This window comes from Oryx dammah, unplaced genomic scaffold (genome assembly GCF_014754425.2).
Source record: "Oryx dammah isolate SB20612 unplaced genomic scaffold, SCBI_Odam_1.1 HiC_scaffold_19, whole genome shotgun sequence".
NCBI lineage: Eukaryota > Metazoa > Chordata > Mammalia > Artiodactyla > Bovidae > Oryx > Oryx dammah.
In genome coordinates, this window is record NW_024070203.1 from 85459579 (window position 1) to 85481512 (window position 21934).

Sequence of the window (21934 nt, forward strand, 5' to 3'; positions counted from 1 at the left end):
ATCTTCTCAAATTAAGGAAAACTACTGTAGATTAACATGGTTTTTATCTAGCAGGAAGTCAAGCATTTGAACATTACAGCCCTATTTCAGAGGTTTTGGGTAACTTCCTGTTTTAATTTATTGTTTCTCTGAGCGGTCAGAGTAGATTCTCTGTATTGGTGATTCCTATCTGTAGGAATGAAAATGACTTAAAAATGATAAGGCTTTTCGTAATTTCTTTCTTTCAACTTTGAATTCTTTCTCCCAAATAAATACAAAATAAACTTGTATTCTTTCAAGTTGAGATTTTTGTAATTTCTATTCTCATACTTTACTATTCTTATTAAATATTTACTTCTATAGCCAAGTAGATGATCACATCATAGGATCTATTTTACTCCATCATTCTAAATTATTCATTATGTATACTCTGGTTTTCCTTCAGACTGTGTAAGTCTTTGACCTTTTTAAATTATTCATTATATATTCTCTTCTTACTCGGAAAAGTCAAATACTTTAGGTATCTGAGATATGCACTAGATGAAGTGATCCATTTATAAAAATAAGTATATGCATACTTTAGGAAAGTATACATGAGCTATGTATACATGAAGATATACATATTCACTTATAAAATAAGTTATACAAATCCATTCTTAAAAATAAGTAAACAAGTAAAGGATATGTAGGTGGACAAGAAAATAACTAAACAAAGAGTGGTTTAACAGTAGTGTGAGATAAAATTGTGGTAACAATCTGTAGACAAACCCATACCTCTGTGTACTTCGTGTTATAAAATCTCTAAATAGAACTAGCTCATAACCACTATGATGAGGAGGTTTTATTTGAAAGATACAAACATCAATATTATTCACCTAAGACAGGGTTACAACTATTTTGAAATTTGCTGACAGACTCTTTCCCACTGTATATCAAAATCTTAATAGCTTGATCTTTACCTTCGTTTGCTAGATACCCAATCCTTAAATTTAAGTCCAGGTAGCTCCATCCAATTTCCAAAGCTGATTGTCAACATTGAGCCTTCCATATTCTATTTGAATAAAAAATGTATAAGCAAAAAACACATTTTATCAGTAACATGGTTTTTTTTTTTTTTTAACCAAACCCATCTCATTTACTCTAAGTCTGGATAAGGAGAGCTCAAAGAAGTCCTAAATGGTCTGTAAATTACCTCTTGAAATTTATTCCAATTAACCTTCAAATACTTTCAACATTTGGTAGTGTCTATACTCCTTTCATACAGTTATACATTTATAAATCAGATTTACAACATTACCTGATGCCTACACAATGGTGATAGCTTTGGCCTATAAAACATAATTAGATGCAGAATATAGTGTCAGAGGAGCAAATCAGTTATTTTCACACTTTAAACAAAAGGTAAAAAGTTAATTCCTAACACTTTAAGAAACCAGGGAAATAAGCAAGTGGTTCCATCTGATTAAGAACAGACTCACTGCTGAAGCTAAAGCTGCCTTTAAGGAAGTGAGCCCCTTCGCGCTTGCCCTACAATTTCTATTTTGCTCAGCACAAAGCAAGAAAAGCCCAAAGGCCAAAACTACCGGGAGCCAGCGTGAGGAACCCTGCCCGTGGCAAAGGTCATGAGGAAGGAGGCTTGACATTACGCAAAGGCGAGATCAAGCCTCAGGGGTCCCCTTGGAGATTCTCGAACATCTACCCCCCAAACCAGAGTCTGCCTACCTTACTGCATTAGGCTTTCACCTACACTTCTGACATTACAGGGGGCTATCCCCCACCACCTCTCTCTGAAAAGGAGCTAACTTAGGACTCCGGTTAATAAATCTCCTGGGCGTGACAAGAGTGTTTCAGTCCCAAAACTCCTCTGATGGCTCTCTAACCTGCCTGACAGGATTACCCGGCCACATGTGATTGTTTACAGCCTCCCAACTGTGAGAGGCACGAGATGCTTTAAACTTTCTAAAAACAGATTCTTTTGAGAAGTTAGAAAATTATTAGTATAGTACTAGTGAGTTAGTTAGAAATTATGTTGGTGAAGGGTTTTATTGCTGAGTTAATGATTGCCACCAGGCCTCCATATCCTTAGGCACCTGGGAGTATGTTAATCGATGTAATTACAATGTAGAAAAAGAAATATAGTAGTTTTGATGTTAGCAATACTAGACTTTGAGTTAATGAATTTTCTCTTTGTTATAGATCACTGTACTCCTCTTTGTTATAAATCATTGTGTCCTTGCTATGTAAGAATGTAACTTTAAGTAGATCTTAAGGGGAAACAAGTTTTCTGATCGATTAACCTTTATCAATAGAAAGAAAGGTGGGGCCATAAAATATTAATCGGTCTCCAGACCAGAAGATACTGTGAACAAACGTAAGACCCTTGTAAGAACAAAGATATGCTGAGAATACTGTCTTTAGATAAGGGTCGGAGCAGCTGACCCTGCGTGACTCTGTTTCTTACATTTATCCCTATGTACAACTAAAAGTATAAAAGTGGACCTGGAAAATAAAGAAACAGACCAGTTCCTGGAAAGATTGGTTTCCCTCGTATCGTTCTTTCTCGTTCTCCTTTTCTGGCTGAATTTCCATCTGGAGTGTGGAGGCTCGCCTAACCTACTAATTTTGCTGGGCTTCTAAGATGTGAACGGGGAGGCACTTTGTGTCTCCGCTCCTTCGGGAGACCGGGAAGACGCCTGTGGCCTACGTAGGTGATGCAAACTCCTTGTCTTGGAGTTTTATTGGTTTTCCGCGTAAACCAAGTTATTCAGCATCTTTTCTCTGCTAATTTTCCTACTACACTATTCTTTCCTAATCTCTTTATATTCCTAATTAAACAGTTCTTTCCTAGATGCCGACTCTGTCCCCGCTTCGAATTCCCTGGATCCACCGCGGCTGGACCCCAGCACAAAACCATCTCTCCTAATGACCTCAATGATCTCTTTCAGCCCACTCTTTTGTGTTTTTTTTTTTTCTCAAATCTGAATCCTTCTTTCCCTGTTTCTATACAGCCCAGTATTGGGAATGGGAGTCATTATTATTACTATTGGCTAACATTTATAGAGCTCTTATAAATATAAGCACTATGGCTTATAGTCTTACTATTTATGATGGTACAAAATCACCACAGGAAGACAATGCATAAGGCTGCCACTCCTTTGAAGCAGGCTGGGCCTGATACTAGGATTAGAACCCAGTTTCAGGTATATTTCACGTTACCACTGATTCAAATACGTTTCTAGTAATCAAGGCTTATCCATACTTTAACTTTCTGATATGTAAGTGGGAGAAAAGAAAAGATGAATTACTGCCTGCAGCACATTTTTCTAAGGAAAAAACAAGTACAGTAAAAACTTGGGAATTTATAGAAGGTAGCCTAAAACTTAAAAACTGTATCATGGATGTTTCAATAAATGCAGTTTTGTTAAGAATGCTACTTATTAACAAAGCAAACATAAACATGTAAGCTAAAAGGCACAGATATTTTGATAGTTGCAATCCATTACCATAAAGGTAATTAAGATTTTAAAAAGTTAGTGATATATTTCACCTACAAATATTCTAAAACAATTGTTTGATAAATGTAAACCTTTAGTCGTATAACATTGCACTAATACAGGAACATCCAACTGAAATTTATATTCAAGATTTGATATTAAAAGTTAAAATTCCCATGAAGTCTGTATTTTATAACACAGCAAATATTAAACATTTATTTGTACAACAAATGAGTACTTACCATATGCCAGACACTATACTAACTTCTGAGAACACAGGAGTAAAAAGTAATTATTAGTTGCTGCCTGCTAATGAAACAGGCTGGCTCTTTGTGTTGGTCAGTTTTGTGGTTTAACTTCTGCTATGGACTGAATTGTATCATCCCCCCAAATTCATGTGCTGGAACCCTAACCCCAGATGTGATAGTTTTCGGAGATGGGGCTTTTGGAAGGTAATTAGGGCTAGATGAGGTCATGGGGCTGATGCCCTCATAACAGGATCAGTGACTTTACAAGAGTTTACCCTCTCTGCCGCATGAGGACATGCAAGAAAGCAGCTTTCCCCAAGCAGGAAGAGGAGCCCTCACCACAGACTCAGTCATCTGGCACCGTGATCCTGAATCTTCCAACCTTCAAACTGTGAGTGTGTTTTTAAGCCGCTCACTCTATGGTATTTTTGTTTTAGCAGCCCAAGCAGACAAATACAATTTTTTTCTTTTACAATACATTTTTTCATTTAAGCTCTTGAAAATGTAGGGAAATAATAGGTAGTAGTATGAAATACTGTGTGAGATTTTGTAAACTCTACAGTAAGTAAGCAAACATTTTTTTTTTACTATGCCCAACATTCTTGAAATATTCTCTATATAATTCTTAGAGAAACACTTATTCTAAGACACTATCAGTAATCAAATTTGGCTTAATTTCTACTAGCAATTAACTCAGATTTAACTGAACACATTAAAATTCTCAGATAAAGATGTCATAATCATCATATATAACATTATATCATAATGTTTAAGAATCAAAACAGTCTTATCAAGACATCATACAAAATAACTCACATTCACTAAAATGGTAGGAAAGATATACTCACGTGCCAAGCTCCACCGGGTGGACCTTTACCAAGAACTAAGTGAGGGATATAATGATGCTGTTCTAATTTCCAATGCAGAACAGATGGATAATCATACCCAAAGTCAGCATCTGGATGAAGAAGTGTGTCAAAAAGTACTGCAACTGGATTGGATGATCGGCCCTCAAGGCCCTCAGACAAATATTGTAAGTCCTAAATAAGTTAAAAAAAAAAAAAAAGACATAAAGAAAAAAGGCAGAGTTTGGAAAAAACAAACAAACTCCAGCTAACGTAGTAGTGAAAACCATTACTCTAATCCAGCATTTTACAGACAGCGTGCAACAAAGCACTGATGTTCCTTAGAGATCTTAATAGATTCTCAGGTCAAATAAACATGGGAAATGGTTGGCTTCAAAAAGCTAATCAGATCGTTTTACTATAAAATTTGAAGATGGCTTGAATATGGCAGTATGCCTTAATATATCTACCTTGACACTTTAATAAGAAAAAGCAGCATTTCTAAAACTTATCTGAGCATAAAGCACCTATTAAAAACTCCATCAGGGTCTAATTTGGGAAATTCTGCTCTAATTAATTCAGGAAAATAAATGGAAGTTAACTCAGCAAAATATATTTACAAATCTAAAATTAAAATGTTAGAGAGTGTTATTTAAAAGAAAAGGTTTTCAGCTAAGAAATACAATGCTCATGTACCAGAAAATTAAACTTGTCTCATTATAAAAAACTGAAAAGGACTGACACGTAAAAAATAATACCTGATCAACAATGGAAAGATGTCTTGCTTCCTCTAATTTACTATGTAAGATTGTATTTGGATGGATTGCTTCTGATGATAAATACGGTCTGTAGCCTGACAGCATGTAAGAAAGGCAGATTCCTGAGGGTCCATTTCCTATTTTTAAAAAAGTGGAGAGGGGTGTATCATTAATCTTAACATTCACATTCTTTGGCTTTTCCTTTTCACAGATGACTTTTCTCCTCCGTCAATTCTTCCTTCCCTGAATTCTTAAAACCAAGTATTTGCAAGAGAAGACTTTTACTTTCTCTCCTGTTTTCTTCAGGGAATCTCACCTACTCAAAACTTCAACTCGCTATGCTGCTAACCTCAAAATCAGACTCCTAGGCTGACCTCTTACTATCAAAATACATCCCATACTTCCATATGTCACTTTTTCACTCCACCTGACTGAACAACTAATAACCGTGTTCAAAAGCAAATTCATGACTCCCTCCAATGTTGGGGCCCTCTCCTTTAAACTCATTCCTCCTCAAAGTATTATACTTACTAGCAAAATCCTGAGTTAATTAGATTATAGTTCTAAACCTCTTTTGTCACCTTTATCCATTCAGCTGTTATAGCTATTCTCATTCACATACTCTCTCTCAGAAGACAAAAATCTCTTCTTGTTCAAGAGTCACCTACTCCAAATCATTTCACATTTTACATGCAAATGACTTTCTGAAACACAGTCTTCACTGTATTAACCAACCTGTTCTAAAGCCCGTCACTGTCTGTTTCTGACTATCAAGAGCTCTCCACATTCTGCTCTCAACCGTCTTCTAAGGCCCACCTGCTAACAACTTCCCTCCTGTATTTGTATCTCCTTTACCTAAAACAACACTGGAAACTGGCTTTTGTTGTTGAGCCCTGTGAATACTTTGATTTCTATGGTTCCTTTAGTCTGGATTGCCACTTCTCTATTATCTCCATGCTGTTGCAAAGAGTTGGACACGACTGAGCGAATGAACTGACTGACTAACTGACCAAAAATTTAATCCACCTGGGACAACTTTTAGCCATCAGGGAAAATTCTGATCCTTGCCTAATATTTTGCCCCAAATAAAATAAACTCAAAGATGTACATATGAAAAGTAAAATCATGATATCAGAAAAGAGAGAAATATTTCTACATATAATGCTCTAGTAGGAAGCCTTTAAGTATGACACAAACCTCAAAAGAAAGGAAAATATAAATAATTTTACTTCATGAAAACTTTTAAAATTACAAATACTGAGGAAAAGAGCTAATTTCCTTGAATGAAATGAAAGACAAAACTAAAAAAGTAAAATCATAATACCAACAGAACAGAAAAAGCATTTGACAAAATCCAATACCTATGCTCAAACTACCACACAACTGCACTCATCTCACACGCTAGTAAAGTAATGCTTAAAATTCTGCAAGCCAGGCTTCAGCAGTACGTGAACCATGAACTTCCAAATGTTCAAGCTGGTTTTAGAAAAGGCAGAGGAACCAGAGATCAAATTGCCAACATCCGCTGGATCATCAAAAAAGCAAGAGAGTCCCAGAAAAACATCTATCTCTGTTTTATTGACTATGCCAAAGACTTTGACTGTGTGGATCACAATAAACTGTGGAAAATTATGAAAGAGATGGGAATACTAGACCACCTGACCTGCCTCTTGAGAAACCTATATGCAGGTCAGGATGCAAAAGTTATGACTGGACATGGAACAACGGACTGGTTCCAAATAGGAAAAGGAGTATGTCAAGGCTACATACTGTCACCCTGCTTATTTAACTTATATGCAGAGTACATCATGAGAAACACTGGGCTGGAAGAAGCACAAGCTGGAATCAAGATTGCTGGGAGAAATATCAATAACCTCAGATATGCAGATGACACTACCCTTATGGCACAGAGTGAAGAAGAACTAAAGAGCCTCTTGATGAAAGTGAAAGAGGAAAGTGAAAAAGTTGGCTTAAAGCTCACCATTCAGAAAACTAAGATCATGGCAAAGAGATGGGGAAACAGTGGCAACAGTGGCTGACTTTATTTTTCGGGGCTCCAAAATCACTGCAGATGGTGATTGCAGCCATGAAATTAAAAGACACTTACTCCTTGGAAGGAAAGTTATGACCAACCTAGACAGCATATTAAAAAGCAGAGACATTACTTTGCCAACAAAGGTCCATCTAGTCAAGGCTATGGTTTTTCCAGTGGTCATGTATGGATGTGAGAGTTGAACTATAAAGAAAGCTAAGTGCCGAAGAATTGATGCTTTTGAACTGTGGTATTGGAGAAGACTCTTGAGAGTCCGTTGGACTGCAAGGAGATCCTAAAGGAGATCAATCCTGGGTGTTCATTGGAAGGTCTGATGTTGAAGTTGAAACTCCAATACTTTGGCCACCTGATGCAAAGAGCTGACTCATTTGAAAAGACCCTGATGCTAGGAAAGATTGAGGGCAGGAGGAGAAGGGGACGACAGAGGATGAGATGGTTGGATGGCATTACCGACTCGATGGACATGAGTTTGGGCAGACTCCAGGAATTGGTGATGGACATGGAGGCCTGGCATGCTGCGGTTCAGGGGGTTGCAAAGAGTCGGACAGAACTGAGCGACTGAACTGAACTGAATATTCATGTAAAGACTTTCAACGAGCAACAAAGGGGAACTTAACTTGTTAAAGAGTTATCAACAAAAATCCAATAGCTAACATGATACTTAATGATGAGAATTTAGGGAGTTTTTCCCCCTAAAAGATCAAAGCAAGTATGTCTTTTCTCATCATTCCTACTCAACACATACCATAAAGGAAATCCTAGCTAATGCATTAAGACCAGAAAAGGAAATTAAAGGTACACAGACTGGGAAGGAAGAAACAAAACTGTCTTTGTTTGTAAATGCTGTAGTTATGCAGAAAGTCCAAAAGAATTCACCAAAAAACTCCTGGAAGTAACAAGCTTACAGTAAGGCTGAATGATACAGTCAGTCAGTCATGTCAGTCACGTCAGTTGTGTCTGACTCTTTGTGATCCCATGAACCGCAGCACACCAGGCCTCTCTGTCCATCACCAACTCCCAGAGCTTGCTCAAATTCACATCGTTAAGTGGGTAATGCCATCCAACCATCTCATTCTCTGTCATCCCCTTCTCCTCTTGCAATCAATCCTTCCTAGCATAGGAGTCTTTTCTAATGAGTCAGCTCTTTGTGTCAGGTGGCCAAAGTATTAAAGCTTCAGCTTCAGCATCAGTCCTCCCAATGAATATTCAGCACTGATTTCCTTTAGGATTAACCGGTTTGATTTAGGTCATACCTGAACGGCCTAGTGGTTTTCCCTACGTTCTTCAAATTAAGTCTGAATTTTGCAATAAGAAGCATATGATCTGAACCACAGTCAACTCCCAGTTTTGTTTTTGCTGATGGTATAGAGCTTCTCCATCTTCAGCTACAAAGAATATAATCAATCTGATTTTGGTATTGACCTTCTGGTGATGTACTCATCTCCTGTGTTGTTGGACATCAGACCTAATATAAAACACTAAATTATAAAACTTTTGGAAGATAACGTAGGAGAAAATTTAGGTGACCTTGGTTTTGGTAATGAGTTTTTAGATGTTTAAGACCAAAAGCAAGATCTATGAAAGAAAAAACTGATATGCAGTACTTCATTAAAGTTTAAAATTTCTGCTCTGCCAAGTCACTGAGACAATGAAAAGACAGGCCACAGACTGGGAGAAAATATTTACAAAGCATATATGTGATAAAGCATTTGTCTTCCAACAACTTAAGAGACAACTATACACGAGGACATCACCAGAGTCAATATCGAAATCAGATTGATTATATTCTTCGCAGCCAAAGATGGAGAAGCTCTATACAGTCAGCAAAAAAGAGACTGAGAGCTGACTGTGGCTCAGATCATGAACTCCTTCTTGCCAAATTCAGACTTAAATTCAAGAAAGTAGGGAAAAGTACTAGACCATTCAGGTATGACCTAAATCAAATCCCTTATGATTATACAGTGGAAGTGAGAAATATATTTAAGGGACTAGATATGATAGATAGAGTGCCTGATGAACTATGGAAAAACTGTGGAGCTGACTGTGGCTCAGATCATGAACTCCTTACTGCCAAATTCAGACTTAAATTGAACAAAGTAGGAAAAACCACTAGGCCATTCAGTTCAGTTCAGTTTAGTCACTCAGTCGTGTCCGACTCTTTCCAACCCCATGAATTGCAGTACACCAGGCCTCCCTGTCCATCACCAACTCCCGGAGTTCACTCAAACTCACGTCCATCGAGTCCGTGATGCCATCCAGCCATCTCATCCTCTGTCATCTCCTTCTCCTGCCCCCAATCCCTCCCAGCATCAGAGTCTTTTCCAATGAGTCAACTCTTCGCGTGAGGTGGCCAAAGTACTGGAGTTTCAGCTTTAGCATCAGGCCTTCCAAAGAATAGGTATGACCTAAATCAAATCCCTTATGATTATACAGTAGAAATGACAAATAGATTTAATGGATTAAATTTGATAGACAGAGTGCCTGAAGAACTATGGATAGAGGTTTGTAATGTTGTACAGGAGGTGTTGAGCAAACCATCCCCAAGAAAAAGAGATGCAAAAAGGCAAAACGGTTGTCTGAGGAGGCCTCACACATAGCTGAGAAACAAAGAGAACCAAAAGGCAAGGGAGAAAAGGGAAGATATACCCATCTGAAAGCAGAGTTCCAAAGGACAGCAAGGAGCGTTATAAGAAAGCCTTCCTCAGTGATCAGTGTCAAGAAATAGAGGGAAACAACAGAATGTGAAAGACTAGAGATCCCTTCAAGAAAATTAGAGATACCAAGGGAACATTTCATGTAAAGATGGGGACAAAAAAGGACAGAAATGGTACAGACCTAAAAGAAGCAGAAGATATTAAGAAGAGGTGGCAAGAATACACAGAAGAACTGTACAAAAAAGATCTTTGTGACCCAGATAACCACAATGGTGTGATCACTTACCTAGAGCCAGACATCCTGGAATGGGAGGACAAGTGGGCTTTAGGAAGCATCACTACGAACAAAGCTAGTGGAGGTGATGGAATTCCAGCTGAGCTGTTTCAAATCCTGAAAGATGATGCTGTTGAAGTGCTGCACTCAGTATGCCAGCAAATTTGGAAAACTCAGCAGTGGCCACAGGACTGGAAAAGGTCAGTTTTCATTCCAATTCCAAAGAAGAGGAATGCCAGATAATGTTCATATTACCACAAAATTGTACTCATTTCACATACTAGCAAGGTAATGTTCAAAATTCTTTAAGCTAGGCTTAAACAGTATGTGAACAGAGAACTTCTGATATACAAGCTGGACTTAAAAAAGGCAGATGAAAGAAATCAAACTGCCAACATCCACTGGATCATAAAAAAGCAAAGGAATTCCAGAAAAAAACACCTACTTCTTTTCTTGATTACACTAAAGCCTCTGACTGCGTGGATCACAACAAACTGTGGAAAATTCTTAAAGAAATGGGAATACCAGACCACCTAATCTGCCTCCTGTGAAACCTGTATGTAGGTGAAGAAGCAATAGTCAGAACCAGACATGGAACAAAGGACTGCTTCCAAATTGGGAAAGGAGTACATCAAGGCTGTCTACTGTCATGCTGCTTATTTAACTTTATATATAGAGGGTACATCATGTGAAAACACCAGGCAGGATGAAGCTCAAGTGGCAATCGATACTGCCAGGAGAAATTATTAATAACTTCAGATATGCAGATGACACCACTAATGGCAGAAAGTGAAGAGGAACTAAAGAGCCTCCTGATGAAGGTGAAAGAGGAGAGTAAAAACCTGGCTTAAAATTCAACATTCAAAAAACTAAGATCATGGCATCTGGTCCCATCACTTCATGGCAAAGAGACTGGGGGAAAAAATGGAAACAGTTATGGACTTATTTTCTTGGGCTCCAAAATCACTGTGGAAGTTGACTGCAGCCATGAAATGAAAAGATGGTTGCTCCTTGAAAGAAAAGCTATGACCAACATAGACAGCATATTAAAAAGCAAAGACATCATTTTGCCAACAAAGGTCCATATAGTCATAGTTATGGTTTTTCCAGAAGTCATGTATGGATGTGAGGGTTGGACCATATAGAAGGCTGAATGCCAAAGAATTGATGCTTTCAAACCATGGTGTTGGAAAAGACTCTAGAGTTCCTTGGATTGCAAGGAGATTAAACCAGTCAATCCTAAAGGAAATCAACCCTGAATATTCATTGAAAGGACTGATCCTGAAGCTGAAGCTCCAATAACTTTGGCCACCTAATGCAAAGAACTGACTCATTTGAAAAGACCCTGATGCTGGGAAAGATTGAAGGCGGGAAGAGAAGGGAATGACAGAGGATGAGATGGTTGGATGGCATCACTGACTCAATGGACTTGAGTCTGAGTAAACTCCGGGAGCTGGTGATAGACGGGGAAGCTGGGCATGCTGTGGTCCATGGGGTCGCAAAGAGTCAGACACAACTGAACAACTGAACTGAACTGAACTGAGTATCTGAGACAAAGAATCAAAAAGAAGTAACACTCAAAAGACCACACAAAAAGAATACAAACAAGCACTTCACAGAGAAATATACACACAAGCAGAATGCACCTCAAGTCCCAAAGATTTTCCACTCTTAACACCAAGAACCTGAGTATGTTATGTTACAGAGAAAAAGGACTTTGTAAATTAAGGACCATGAGCTGGGGTAGAGTACCCTGGATTATCCAAGTGTGCCCAAACCAATCACACAAGTCCTTAGAAACAGAGACTCTTTCCCACCTGTGGTGAGGAGGAACTGTAACTATGAAAGGTTCAAAGAAAAACAGCACTGCTAGCTTTGAAGATGTAGAAGTGGTTCAGGAGCCAAAGGCACACCAGTAGCCTCTAGGAACTGGAAAAGCCAGGAAACATTCTATCTACCCTAGAGCCTCCAAAAGGAACGCAGCCCAGCTGATGCCTTGATTTTAGCCCAGTGAGAGCAGTGTTGGACTTCCATTCTATAGAACAGTCAGATAACACATGTATGTTATAAAAGCCACCAGGTTTGTGGTAATGTGTTACCAATAGAGAACTAATTACTATAGTGAGGAAATTAGCCCATTATGGTGCTACTGCCAGAACAATGGCCCTCTATACATGAGGTTAAGCCACTCTTTGGCTTGCTAAGGCAAAACAGGAACAAATTGTTTTGGGGGAATGTGAGGTGGGTGAGTAGGTACAGATGAAAGTTTTTCCTTTTGTAACCCTGCTATGGCCTAACCAGAAGAAGACATGCTTCCTTTACCTACTGCAAGACATCCAGAATAGAAAACCAGGTGGACATAGATGGGAAGTGGAGCACGAGGTTTGGGTTCCAGCACGGGACTGCCGCAGATGCTCTATCGGCCCCCTTACAGGGGAACCTCGTACGGAACTCCCTTGCCTCCCCCCTTTCCTTCCCCTCTGTCCTCTCCTAGGGAGAGATGTCCAAATGCCAGACAGAGGGCAGAACTTTCCTCTGCATTAACTTTGAAACAGGCCATCAAAGAAACTAAGGAAGTTGTATGCCATCAAGGTTCATTATGTCCTGTAATTCCTTCCTTTGGCTTGGCTTCACACCAGAGTACTTGTCCACATTAACGAGTGTTTCCAATGGCTCAGCAGTAAAGAATTTGCCTGCAATGCAGGAGATGCGGGTTCGATTCATGGGTCAGAAAGAGCCCCTGGAGAAGGAAATGGCAACCCACTCCAGTCTTCTTGCCTGGAGAATCCCATGGACAGAGAGGAGCCTGGTGGGCTACACAGTCTGTGGGGTTGCAAAGAGTTACAGATGACTGAGTGACTGAACATACAACATACATACTGAGTTTGCCAAAAATCTTGTTCAGGCTTTTTTGCATCATCTTCTGGAAAAATCTGATTGAACTTTTTGTTGAACCTAATATATAACAGGTAATTAAATATAAGCAATAAAACAATACCATAAAATTATATAATTCTGAAGTAATCAGGTTTTATTAATATCTTAATTTTTAATATCTTATATACCTATCTGTTGAGGTGGATGGATATATAATAGTAATAGGTGGTTAAAATATTATAAACATAACTGTAGAGTACTATAACGTTCTACTGAGTACTGACTACTAACTTACACAAGCTAACTCAACTACTGAGTTTCCATGTCTGTCCATACTTTACAATATCAGTGTGCTATAGGATTCGAAGGCATAATTCAATAACATACATAGTAATCCTCTCTGCAGGGTTCTAATAACACTGATTATCATCATGATCATGACACTGTCATATAAGTAACATACCTGGTAGACTACTGATGTTTTAAAATAATAGAGCAATCTCAGCCCTTCAATGAAAAACTGTTTCACTCTAATACAGAATCTAATGTCAAATAAACCAATTCCTCTCTCCAAAGACTTGGTTATTTGTTATCAGGCAACCTAAGAATACTTTTCAATACAATCCTATGGATTTGTGCTATAACCATACATTTATAAAAGTAGTAAGGGTTATAACTGTAATTTTAAGAGATAAAAGGCAATAAAACTTACCTATTACTACTACAGGCAAAGTCACTGATGAATCTTCAAGTAAAGAAGTTTCTTCAACTAATGGCATAGCTTTAACTTTTTGTCCCAAATTATCACCAAAATATTGCACTAATGAATTAAAAATCTCTCCTTCAGTTTCAGTGTCACTGTAGCTTCTTTTAAAAGAAAAACATGGAACAAAAAACAACAGATATATAGTCAATATAGCCTTTATAAAAATCTGTCTCTATTCACTTTTTATTTAGGCCACAAAATATTCAACAGTTCCATAAAAGGAGGAAAGGAAATCCTTCTGATTAATGCTTTCAAATTAGCTTAGCTACATGTCAATGTACACCACTTTCTCAGAAATCCTAAATACAATGGTCCCTTGCTATCCAGTGGGGGTTGGTTCCAGAACCCCACCCTCAACCCCCAAATACCAAAATCCATGGATCCTTAAGTCCCTTTTGTAAAATGGCATATTATTTGCATATAAGCTACCTACACTCACTCTCAGAATCTAAACTGTCTCTAGATTAACTGTATCACCTAATACAATATAAATGCTATGTATGCAGTTATCTTCATGCAGCAAATTCAAATTTTGCTTTTTGAACTTTTTCTTTCTCAAATATTTCCCATCTGCAGTTGGTTGAACCCGTGGATGTAGAACCTGTGGATATGGAGGGCTGACTTTAGCTGCTGTCTCTTTAATGACTTGAAGGCAAGTTTTAAATAAGAAGCTATTTTTAATGACCAAAGACACAGGACTCTATTAGGCATTTTTACAATTCTCTGAGATCTCCCAGGACTGGAAAGTGTCTCCTTCACTTTTTTTTTCCCCCTCATTAATAAAAAGGTGTGTGCATTAGAGGCAGTATATATATACCTAGGCTTTCCTGGAAGCTCAGACAGTAAAGAATCTACCTTCAATGTGAGAGACCCAGGTTTGATCCCTGGGTTGGGAAGATACCCTGGAAAAGGGAATGGCAATCCACTCTAGTATTCTTGTCTGGATAATTCCATGGATAGAGGAGTCTGGTGGGCTATAGTCCAAGGGGTTACAAAGAGTTGGACAGGACTGAACAACTAACACTTCCACTTTTCGTGTGGAACAAGATAGCTACATACAGTATTATAAAGAAAAGTTACTGAACTTATATATTACAAGTTGTGAGTTTTGGCTAAACAATAAGGTTTATACATCTTATTCTCAGAGATACTGAAAAGTGCAAAGATCTTAATGTTGATTTCCAATCTACCTTCTTTCCCAACTGCTTCCTGATAAACTAGTTTTGGCATTTTGACACGTTCATGCAATAAATGGAGCATCCTCTGAGCACAGTTAATGTTCTGCATTATACAAGAGATTACTTCAAAATAGAATTCCTGAGTTAAAAACAGGCCAATTATCTGAAAGTTAACCTGAGTACTGACTAGCGGGTGAGTGTGGTTACTACTATTCCCCAAATGACAAACATGGGAATCAATCAGTTATTTCACAAGACTTACTGATCCTAGGGGAGGAAGACAAATGCAAAGAATTAGGCAGAGAGCAATAATTTCTCCTTCCTATAACCCTCCAATTTCCCAAACTACCCTCGGAAAGGGCAGAGTTCCCCAGGATATACTAACAGCTTTCCTTCCCCCAATAATTGGACTTCCCTATCAATACATTGGCCCATTTTGGCCAGAACAGACTTCATTTAATATGGCTACTCCTTACACTGCAAGGCTGCCCCTGGAAGAAACAACTTAAGATCAACCATCCCTTTCAGATCACTTCATCTCTTACCATTGATCAGATCCAGATGTACTAGCTATCTTGCCTTCTGCTTGACAACTTCTTGCTTGCCGACTGAACTCAACATGAGTGAATTATACTTGGGCTTGTTCCTCATACTTCTAAATGTGTGTCAAGGACAGGTGCCTCAGCTTCCTTTGTATGCCTCTTTTTTCTTAATATATATACTTTATTGAAGTATTCTTGACTTACAATGTTTCTGGTGCAGAGTCATTCAGTTTACATATACACATAAATTATTTTTGAGATTATTTTCTATTATAGGTTGTTACAAGATATTCACTATAGTTCCCTGTGCTATACAGTTAACCTTTGGGTCTTTTTGCATATCTGTTTCTTTAAAATTAGAACTCTAGCATTCAATTCACACTAAGTCAAACAAGTGGAATCAAAATGTCATAAATTTTTCAGTTAGGCAAAAATTCATGTTTTAAAAAATATATATTACATACTATTTAAAAGATTTTCTACTATGCTTGATAAAGGTTTGAGAAAGAACATTTAAAAAAAAAGATGGAATGGCAAAACTGGAAAACAAACTAAATGAAATCGTGGGAAAACTGAATGAAATACAAGAAGTGAAGCAAACTAGATAAAAATAAAGGATCATCATATAGTCCAGTAATTTTTAAACAAAGCTACTTATCAGAACATATCTGGGGCTTTGGAGAAAAAAAGCAGTATCTGGGCATTTGTATTTTTCAAAAACTTCCAAGATAATTCTGATATGCATTTAGATTTTAAAAAGTGATTACAGGTTTTTCCACTAAATGGCAGGTTTGATGATATAGAATTCTATCAACTTTCTGTTGACAAATCATGATACAATGTTATTAAGTGAGTAACAGTTACATAATCACAATAGTAAAAGATAGTAATCAGTTTTCACAACCAATAGGGAGACAAAAAATAAAAGAGTTGCAAGACAAAATGGGAACATGATGAACAATATAAAATAATTACATACGATTTGGGGGATCAAAGAAAAGACATACCAATCTGAATGCAGAGTTTCAAAGAATAACAAATAAGAAAGCCTTCTTAAGGGAACAATGCAAAGAAATAGAGGAAAACAATAGAATGGGAAAGATTAGAGATCTCTTCAAGAAAATTAGGGATAACAAGGGAACATTCATGCAAAGATGGGAACAATAAAGGACAGAAATGGCATGAACCTGACAGAAGCGGAAGATATTAAGAAGAGGTGGCAGGAATACACAGAAGAACTAAACAAAAAAGGTCTTAGTGACCACAAGCGCGATAGTGTAGTCACTCACCTAGAGCCAGGCATCCTGGAGTGGGAAGTCAAGTGGGCTTTAGGAAGCATTACTACAAACAAAGCTAGTGGAGGTGATGGAGATCCTGCTGAGCTATTTAAAATCCTAAAAGATGATGCTGTTAAAGTGCTGCACTCAAAATGTCAGCAAACTTGGAAAATTCAGCAGTGGCCACAGGATTGGAAAAGGTCAGTTTTCATTCCATTCCCAAAGAAAGACAATGCCAAATAATGTTCAAACTATTGCACAATTGCACTCATTTCACGTTAGAAAGGTAATGCTCAAAATCCTTCAAGTCAGGCTTCAACAGTATGTGAACTTTCAGATGTACAAGCTGAATTTAGAAAAGGCAGAGGAACCAGAGATCAAATTGCCAACAACCAATGGATCATAGAAAAAGCAAGTGAATTTCAGAACATCTACTTCTGTTTCATTGTGCTAAAACCTTTGACTGTGGATCACAACAAACTGTGGAAAATTTTTAAAGAAATGGGAATACCAAACCACCTTACCTGCCTCCTAAGAAATCTGTATGCAGGTCAAGAAGCAACAGTTAGAACTGGACATGGAACAACAAACTAGTTCAAAATAGGGAAAGGAGTACTTCAAGGCTGTCTATTGTCATCCTGTTTATTTAACTTACATGCAGAGTACATCTTGTGAAATGCTCGGCAGGATGAATCACAAACTGGAATGAGGAGTGCCAGGAGAAATATCAGTAACTTCAAATATGCAGATGATATCACCACAATGGCAGAATTGAAGAGGAACTTAAGAGCATCTTGATGAAGGTGAAAGAGGAGAGTGAAAGAGCTGGCTTAAAACTCAACATTCAAAAAATGAAGATCAGGGCACTTGGTCTCACCATTTCATGGCAAATAAATGAGGAAAAAATGGAAACACTGACAGAATTTATTTTTGTAGGTTCTAAGATCACTGTGGATGGTGACTGCAGCCATGAAATTCAAAGATGTTTGCTACTTGGAAGGAACGCTGTAACAAACCTAGACAGCATGTTAAAGGGCAGAAACATCATTTTGCCCACAAAGGTCTGTATAATCAAAGCTGTGGTTTTTCCAGTAGTCATGTACAGATGTAAAAGTTGGACCATAAAGAAGGCTGAACACCAAAGAACTAATGCTTTTGAATTGTGGTGCTGGAGAAGACTTTTGAGAGTCCCCTGATCAAGGGGATCAAGCAGGAAGATCAAACCAATCAATCCAAAGGAAATGAACCCTGAATATTCATTGGATGGACTGAGGCTAAAGTTGAAACCCCAATACTTTGGCCACCTGATGTCAAGAGCTGACTCACTGGAAGACCCTGATGCTGGGCAAGATTGAGGGCAGGGGGAAAAGGAGGTGAAAAAGGATGAGATGGTTGGATGACATCATCAGCTCAATGGACATGAATTTAAACAAACTCCAGGAGATAGTGAAGGACAGGTTAGTTTGGTTTGCTTCTGTCCATGGGGCTGCAAAGAGTCAGACACAACTGAGCGACTGAACTGAAATAGAGGGAACTTGGAAATACTTTTTTTTTTTAAGACCTTTAATGAGATATAATTCACAAATATCACAAATTTCACTCTTTTATTTATTTTTTTGCCAAGTCATACAGCATGTGGATCACAGTTCCCTAACAGGGTTCGAACTTGTGCCCTCTGTAGTAAATGCACGTTCTTAACCAATGGACCACCAGGAAAATTCAAAATTCACTCTTTTAAAGTGTACAATTCAGGATTCTAAATATAGTAACAAGGTTTTGCAATCATTACCAACAACTCCAGAGAAATTTTACCATCCCAGAAGTAGACTCTGCACTCATTAGCACTCACTCCTCACTCTTCCCTCCCTGCAGCCACTGGCAGTCACTAATCTGTCTTACTGCACGTGCCTATGCCGGAAATTTCAAATAAATGGAACCCTCATCCATTACGTGGCCTTTTATATCTGAGTTCTTCCACTTAGCATGACCGCAAGGTTCACCCATGTTGTACGATGTATTGGTACTTCATTTCTTTCTAGGCCTAAATAATATTCCACTGTTTAAATATAACACATTTGGTTTATTCATTCATGAGCTGATGAGTAACTGGATGATTTTCACTTTTTAGCTATTACAAATACTCTATGAACATTTGTATATAAACCTTCATATGAACGTATGTTATTTCTCTCAGGTATGTTCTTAGAAGTGCATGCAACGGCTGGCCCCTATGTTTAACATCTTGAAGACTCAGCAAAGTGTTTCCCAAGTGTGTACCACCTTATACTCCCACTAGTCCCACAAGTTAGACGACTATTTGAAATTTAAGATGATTTTACATGCCTTCCATGTTTTGTTTTTGAAACATTATGATTCAAAATCTCCAAACAAATTAAAAGGATGGCACAGGTATAATGTCTGAGTAACAAAAGACTTCTCATATCTAGCAATAATTTTCTAAATGATCATTCAAACTAAAATGAAACGTTTTACTACCTGAGTTTAACCTTTGGAAGCATAAGCTTAGATTGTTACCAAATTGATACTACCATAAGAAAAACTGCTAAGTGTTAGTCCCTCAGTTGTGTCCAACTCTTTGCAGCCCCACAGACTGTAGTTCACCAAGCTCCTCTGTTCAGGGAATTACTAGAGTGGGTAGCCATTCCTTTTTCGAGGGGATTTTTCCCAACCAGGGATGGAATCCAGGGTCTCATGCATTGCAGGCAGAATCTTTACCATCTGAACCACTAGGGGAGCCCAAAAGAAGGTTTTAAAGTCACAAATGAAGGTACTCGTTATCTTCCAGAATAGGAAGTATGGGAGGTTTTCTTCCTCGGAAAGTTAGGAGACAACTTTCTCACAGTCCTTAAGTCCTTTCAAATAAAAGACAAGATCCAAAAAGTAGACTTTATCACAATTGGTTTTAAAATGCATTCCTAATGAAATTGCTCCCTGCAAAAAATAGTATTAGTAAATTATAAACCTTTTCCTAAGGAAATATTTTAAATATTAAATATTTTCTTAAAAAATTTTTATATTAGAGCTGTTTATGCAATGAAAATATGGTTTATCAACCACAATTTTTATCCTTTGGTTAGCAGGCTTGTTTTATCTCTGAAGATCAAACTACAGCAAATACCCTGTTTTCATCTCCTCCAAATTTCTGTACAAAGAGGTAAGCATACGATATCCACTACCTAGAGTTAATTGAATGGCTATGAATCCCACGCCATGTCCTTAGAATTCAACTGTATTAAAAAGGTGTCAAAAGGTTTTCGGACAGTACCTTCTAAAAGGCATATAATTTTCTCAAGGGCTTCAGTCTAACAAGTTTTCACTAGGAGAATTTGTTTTCTAGAGTTCTCCAAAGGGTATCTGATTCTCAAATAAATGTCAGGCAGGTAACAAACCTGCCTAGCATTTAAAATTCAGCAGTTTTTACATAAAATAATTTCTAATATCCAAAATTTAGAGACTCCTACAAAACTCACTGAGAAGGTGGGCAAACCTGGATTACTGAGCTATTACAACAGGAATTCTGAGTTTTCCCTGTGCCTAACACCCGACTTTTGCAATTTGGTGAAGCCTCTGGACCTCTTCTTTGAATATTATTATTAAACACATAATAGGATTTACAAGGAAACTAAAAAGTAAACTTGGAATATGTCTTTATGTACTCCTCCACTATATTAAATAACCAGTATAGTGATGCAAAATAACTACTGTAATCTTGAAGAAATAAACAGTATTTCTAGGTATCTGCAACAACCAGTATGGCATGAAAATATATGTGATTTCTACTGATGACCAAGTCACAAATACTGCTGTGATTTACTACTTATGTTCACAATTGAAGAACATAGATTTTGGTTGAGTGAAAATGCCTGGTACCATTCTTTACATTCAAGTTCATGATCCATCTAAAGTCTATATATGCATCCCATTAACTCGATCAGAATCTCATATTTTACAAAAGAAGTTTTGCTTATCATCATCCTAGCACATTTGCGTATATGTAAAGCAAAGCATTTTATGAAAGTCTTCGTTAAGTTTAACTTGTCTTTCGGACAAGGTTAAAACTAGTTTCCAGTTGTTTTAGGTCTTTCTATAACTGAATGAGACGTTAGCCAACTGTGCTAGACCTCGTGCATTCACTTTCATTTTAAAACGTATCATCTGTATCATCCCTAAAAACGGTCCCCATAATGTAGGTCAAGAATCGTTTCACGTTTCAAATTTCTACGACATGCCTGACTTACATGGACTAACATCTTAAAAGTCAGAAACTTATTTGTACCTAGAGCATCACATTTGAAACATTAACTCCCTGCCTCCCTTCAACCCAGTAACTTAGGTTATCAGAGTTGGTGTGTTTTGTTTTTTTTTTTTTTTACAGAAAATAAAAAAGTTAAGGTGGGTGTTAAATTTCCATGATATACGTGACTTAACAAGGACGAACATCTTAAAAGTCAGAAACCTATCTGTATACCTAGAGCATCACATTTTAAACATAAGTCCCTGCCTCCCTTCAACCCAGTAACTTAGGTTATCAGAATGATTTTACAGTAAAAAGAAAAAAAAATCTTTAAGATGTCAGGGCGAGGGTACCTCAGAAGCCTTCACTGAAACTTCGCTCTCTCGTTAAGTCTCGCTTCGTAGAGGCCGCCCGGCTCGGGGCCGCGCCGTCCTGTGACCCGCACGGCCCGGGGCGAGGAGGAGCGGACGCCGGAGGGGCCCGAGGAGCCGAGGCGGGAACCGCGGCCGAGCGGGGCGGCCTCGGCGTCCCCCTCAGAGTCGCCCCCGAGTCCCCGCCCGCGCGGCCCGGCCTGGCGCAGCCCACCCGCCCCCGCCCGAGAAGTCACCTGAAATGAGCGGCCAGGGAGCAGCGGCAGCACCACACGGGCATCGGTGGCGGCGCCCCGGGCGCCCGAGCGCGACCGCCTCCCGCGGCGGGGTGGCCGGGTCGCGGCGCCCGCCGGGCCGCGCGGG

The 21934-nt window shown here is 38.4% G+C and overlaps 1 protein-coding gene across 1 annotated transcript in view; it reads right to left on the reverse strand.

The window, feature by feature from the left end:
- OSGIN2 (oxidative stress induced growth inhibitor family member 2) overlaps nt 1-21927 on the reverse strand; it is a 29100-nt gene extending 7173 nt beyond the window's left edge. The window contains exons 1-5 of the mRNA XM_040261117.1: nt 21808-21927; nt 13895-14049; nt 5325-5461; nt 4570-4761; nt 939-1030 (exon numbers count right to left, since the gene is read on the reverse strand). Of these exons, the coding sequence (XP_040117051.1) occupies nt 939-1030; nt 4570-4761; nt 5325-5461; nt 13895-14049; nt 21808-21851 (620 nt within the window). The 5' untranslated portion in view covers nt 21852-21927. The remainder of the gene's footprint in view (nt 1-938; nt 1031-4569; nt 4762-5324; nt 5462-13894; nt 14050-21807) is intronic.
- Between the last annotated feature and the right edge of the window lie 7 nt (nt 21928-21934).